The 5,436-nt window shown below is 48.1% G+C and overlaps 1 protein-coding gene across 1 annotated transcript; it reads left to right on the forward strand.

Moving 5' to 3' along the window:
• Positions 1–1,438: 1,438 nt before the first annotated feature.
• On the forward strand, positions 1,439–4,307 carry DCAF12L2 (DDB1 and CUL4 associated factor 12 like 2). The gene is made up of 2 exons (XM_074391869.1): positions 1,439–3,209; positions 3,290–4,307. The coding sequence occupies exon 1, from the start codon at positions 1,692–1,694 to the stop codon at positions 3,177–3,179; it is 1,488 nt and encodes a 495-aa protein (XP_074247970.1). The 5' UTR covers positions 1,439–1,691; the 3' UTR covers positions 3,180–3,209; positions 3,290–4,307.
• Positions 4,308–5,436: the final 1,129 nt, after the last annotated feature.

A 5,436-nucleotide genomic window follows, 5' to 3' on the forward strand; every position in this document is an offset into this window, starting at 1 on the left:
AGATAGGATGTTTTTTTAGAAAATAAGAAAGCCTTAAGATGGTTAGGTTAAAGAAATTTGTGATCAGTTATTCTCTTGTAATGTCACTTCCAGTTATGAAATCATGAGCATTTTTTTTCATTTTCAGGTTACTCACAATCCGTCACCCACACCCTCCTCTTGATACAGCACTAAACAAGGGTAGGATTATGGAGGTAGAGAAGGGGAAGATGGGCACTAGGTTGCAACAGGTGAACTGTAGTAATGTGAAGGACCAATGGTGTACTTGGAGTTTCTGGGCTTGAGATAAGGTTGTAAAGAGTAAGGAGAATGGGGAAAAACAGCAACAAGGTCGTTTCCATGATCTCTGTTCAAGGAAAGTAAATTCACCACATGACCTCTGCGCACCCGCTTAACAAACACTGTGTGTGTGTGTGTGTGTGTGTGTGTGTGTGTGTGTAGAGGAGGACTGGGACCTTTGCAGACTTGGTATCAGCCACCAGCATTTCAATACAATGTATTATTGTGGAATTGGGGACTTGCTTTAGGATTGACTGCCGTAAAGCTTTAGCGCACATATGGATCATGTGACTCCGCAGAATGCCAAACTCATGCTTTGAACATTCACTCTCACCATTTTGTCATATAGTCAGTCTGGAAAGTTCTTTATCATATGCGCTTGAGGAAATCCTGCGCATTCCTCTGAGTACTGTACCAATGTCCAAGGGAGCCCCCACACCAAAACAGGACTCTGCCAAGATTTCTACGACTGCAAGTTTCAGCTGAGCTTCCCCTCCCAGGAGAGAGAGGGAGGTACACCACTGCTGGAACTCCCCCTGCACTCAACCTGCCCTGGGCTAAGTTTGAAGGAGCTCAGTGCCTTAGAGGAAAATTCTCTTCATCCCTCACCCCCGTGTCTCCACCCCCATCATCACTGCAGCCCTCCATGCTCCTGAGGCTGCTTTGTCACCAAAGGGCTACTGATTACATCTGGGTGGAAAGCAGGGCCTAGGGTCAAGGTCTCCGTGCCACTGCCGAACCCCCCATCCACTGCCAAATTCAATGTGTAATGTAAGAGAAGGCTATCGGAAGATTACAGCAAGCGTACACTAGTTTCTCCAGACAGATCGTGGCTTGGCCTTATTCTGGCCCCGTGCTTGACTATATCTTAGGTTTCAGATTTTATGGAAGCAGGGATTTTAAGAAGAGTAGTTAGCTGTAGTCCTGAGGGTATCAAAACGCCACGTGTCTGATACTGGAGGTCCTGGGATACAGGCCTTCCGCAACTCTGTCCCTGTAGCTCTGCTACCCGCTTCTCCTCTCCGCCCCCTTCCAGCCTCCACCCTTCGCGGCCTCCGCTACCCGACAGGCACCCCACGCCCGCCCAGCAGCTCCTCCCACTGCCTCCGCCCTTCACACTAGGGCCCCCGCGGAGTCTCCCCCCACACTGACTTCGCTCTCGCAGCCAGCCAGACAGCCACTCTTCCCGCTCTCGCCTAGGTCTGCACCGCCACCGCCACCTCCGCCGCGCTTTGCCAGCGCTCTGCTCCCTCAGGCCGCGCATCTGTGACCAGGTCCGCCGCTGCCGCCGCCACCACCGCCGAGCCTCCGACTCTGAAGTCTCGGCGCCCGCGATCGCACCAGCTTCTTGGCCTTAGAGACCCCTCGCTCTGGGTTGACGCGGAAGCGCAGCAATCCCCGCCACCGCCACCATGGCCAACACTGGAGCCACGCGCCGCCACCGCCGCCGCGCCGCCGCCGCCGCTGCCGCCGCCGCAGCCGCCGCGGCAGATCACCCGCCGCCCACCACGGCCCAGCAGCAAACAGGTAGCAGGAAACGGAAAGCGCCGGCTATAGAGGCCGGCGCCGGGAGCTCCTCTTCGCAGGGCTTGGCGGCGGCGGACGGAGAGGGGCCGCTACTACCTAAGAAGCAGAGGCGGCCGGCGACGCGTCGCTGGCTGGTGCACTATCTGAAGGGCCGGGAGGTAGGCGCCCGGGGATCCGCGGGGCTCCAGGGCTTCGAGAGCGAGCTGCGGGGCTACGCGGTACAGAGGCTGCCCGAGCTGCTGACGGAGCGCCAGCTAGACCTGGGCACCCTCAACAAGGTGTTCGCGTCTCAGTGGCTGAACTCCAGGCAGGTGGTGTGCGGCACCAAGTGTAACACGCTTTTCGTGGTGGACGTGCAGTCCGGCCACATCACACGCATCCCCCTCATGCCGGACAAGGATGCCTGCCTGGCCCAGGCCCATCACGGCTGCGGCATACATGCCATCGAGCTGAATCCCTCCAAGACGCTTCTAGCCACTGGCGGCGAAAACCCCAACAGCCTGGCCGTCTACCGCCTGCCCACCCTGGATCCCCTGTGCCTGGGCGACCGCCACGGCCACAAGGACTGGATCTTTGCCATCGCCTGGCTGAGTGACACCGTGGCTGTGAGCGGCTCCCGCGACGGCACCGTGGCGCTGTGGCAGATGGACCCTGACATGTTCCACGGCAGCATTGCCTGGCACAGTGAGGTGGGTCTCCCCGTATATGCCCACATTCGTCCGAGGGATGTGCACAGCATCCCCAGGTCCACCACCAACCCGAGCAACCGCAAAGTGCGGGCCCTGGCTTTCAGCGGCAAGAACCAGGAGCTGGGAGCCGTGTCCTTGGATGGCTACTTCCACCTGTGGAAAGCCCGGAGCACACTATCCAGGCTGCTGTCCATCAGGCTGCCCTACTGCCGAGAGAATGTGTGCCTGACCTACTGCGATGAATTGTCCCTGTACGCCGTGGGCTCTCAGTCCCACGTCTCCTTCCTGGATCCACGCCAGCGACAGCACAACATCCGGCCCCTGTGCTCTCGAGAGGGTGGCACGGGTGTGCGGTCCCTGAGCTTCTACCGCCACCTCATCACTGTGGGCACCGGCCATGGCTCCCTGCTCTTCTATGACATCCGCGCCCAGAAGTTCCTGGAGGAGAGAGCCTCCGCAAGCCTCGACTCCACTCCGGAACCTGCAGGGAGGAAGCTCAAGCTTGACTGTGGCAGAGGCTGGCTCAACCAGGATGACGTCTGGATGAACTACTTTGGTGGCATGGAAGAGTTCCCAAACGCCCTCTACACCCACTGCTACAACTGGCCCGAGATGAAGCTCTTTGTGGCTGGGGGACCTCTCCCTTCAGGCCTCCACGGGAACTACGCAGGCCTCTGGAGCTAAGGATGGACGCCTTGTTCTCAAAGTGCACAGGTTTACCTTTTGGTTCTGCCTCAATTTCCTTCTTCATGCTGCATTTGTGCTTTTAATTTTGTGTGGCTTTTGTCTTCCAGGTGGAACCAGTCCAACTTACGTGTGCCTCGTGTATTAGGCTGAGAAAGAAAGAGAAAGAGAGAACTGGAACAATCCAGTGAGTGTAAGAGAGCACAAGTGGTCCTTTGGACAGTCAAAACTTTGGCTTTAAAACTCTCATTCACGTTTCCCAACAGCAGTATATTTTTGCCTTCTCATTCAAAGAGTTTTCACTGAACCTTAATTGTGTTCTGTCTTTCACAGATTCACATAGCCTCCTTCTTTAGGCTGATGCAGTCATAGTCTTCAGTACTATTCAGTGCGTTAGTTTGATTAATATTGCAATAGTATTCAGATCTTGTACACGTTAGATGTATGGTGTTTTGGGGAAATGTGTGCTACAAAGCATCTTTGGGGCTGTTCTGAGGAACTACCCATCATTTATAGCCTTACTCTAATTAGAAAATACAGTTCAGGTTCTAGATTGCCACCATTCTAGAGTGTGGCACACACCATTTTAGGGTGTGATTCATTTGTATGTTGGAAACTCAATATCTGTTGCTTGTATATTGTTGATGTGTAAAATTCTTTAAAAATATGTTCTTTTAGTCAGAAATCTTACAATTTTGTTCATACTATTAATCAACAATTTTGGTTATTCAGTAAAACTTTAACATCACTATCCTCAGGCCCTCAGTATTCTTGTTTAAACATGGTGTATTGTGGTCTGCTTTTCTATGCTACAGATTTTCAGAAATAATCAATATTGATCTATATATGTAGTAGGGCAATCAGGGAGGTATGGGGCGGGATACGGGGGAACTCTTTAAATTCAGGTAGCTATTTACAGTGAAAAGCCAGTTGTGGCAGTTGTGCTGAGAGTAGGTGTTGTTGATTTTTTATTACTGTATACATGGATAATTCTGGATCCAGTATGTGATGTATTGCAGAAAAATAAATAAAATATATTCAGCATCTTAGCAATTAAGTGGGAGACTTAAGTTCTTAATGCTTAAATATTTGCTTCATTTTCTATTTGTCTTTCTGGGAACATATTTATCAAAGTCAAAACTTTCCAGGACACAGGCTGAATCTGAAGCATTAGCTATGTAAACATTATTTTGTACATCTCTTTTTGAAAATGAAACTTATGGTTATAAGTTAAAAGATTACAAAATTACATCTGGAATACATTATGAAAATATACTTAATGTAAATTAGGATGGCTAGGTGTTTTTTTAAGATGACTGAACTACCATTTTTAATTTGTACCAATACATGTATTTACAACTACTTACATATACAATATATTTGAATATCTGTTTGCATATGTTAGTTCCCATGTGAGGAGAAGGCATAGATGTACATCATTTTATATGTGCAGCTATTTCTCATATGTTTAACTACCTGTATTAAGATTTACCACTTGGCCTTTATTTGTGTTTTGTTTTTATGTCAATTTAGAATCATTTTAATACAAGCACATAATAAAAAAAAATACTGTATAAAAAGTATACAGTTAAAAGTAAATCTCACACCCCAGGGTCACTAGTTTATTGCCCATAGATTAGCACCAGTATATTTTTTGTGAATACACATTTAGATTTAGTCTCTCTCTCTCTCTCTCTCTCTCTCTCTCTATATATATATATATATATATATATATATATGAACATATGTGTGTTTGCAATTTTATACAAACATTAATGTACTGTACATATCTGTGCCTTTTTAATCACAAGATCTCAGAGATTTTTTTTTTTTTCTTATACGTATCTACTTAATTTTACTGCATACTGTTCTATTGTGTGATTGGAATACACTTGATTTCTTCATTACACCTTCGATGATCATTTATGTTGGTTCTGGATTTCTGTTACTGTAAACTCTTCTGTGGTGATTACTTAAGTGTATACATCTTTGTGTACAAGTGTAAATATATCTGCAGGATAATTCCTAGAAATGGAATTGCTGGGTCAATTAGTAAGTTCATTTTGTATTAATAGCCATCGCTCAACCACCTTCCTAAGAGTTTCCACCACCTTAACCTCCTACAACTAATGGATGCACATGTGCTTTACCACACCCCTGCCAACAGTGTGTCACCAAACTCTGTGCTCTTTGCCAATCTTATATCTACTTCATCTTGGTCCTTTTTTTTCTTTTTTTTTTTTTCTTTTTGAGACGG

The sequence above is a fragment of the Saimiri boliviensis genome, chromosome X (assembly GCF_048565385.1).
Source record: "Saimiri boliviensis isolate mSaiBol1 chromosome X, mSaiBol1.pri, whole genome shotgun sequence".
NCBI lineage: Eukaryota > Metazoa > Chordata > Mammalia > Primates > Cebidae > Saimiri > Saimiri boliviensis.

Coding starts and splice junctions, on each gene's coding strand:
- DCAF12L2 (XM_074391869.1), top strand. CDS start 1,692: ATGGCCAACACTGGAGCCACGCGCCGCCACCGCCGCCGCGCCGCCGCC.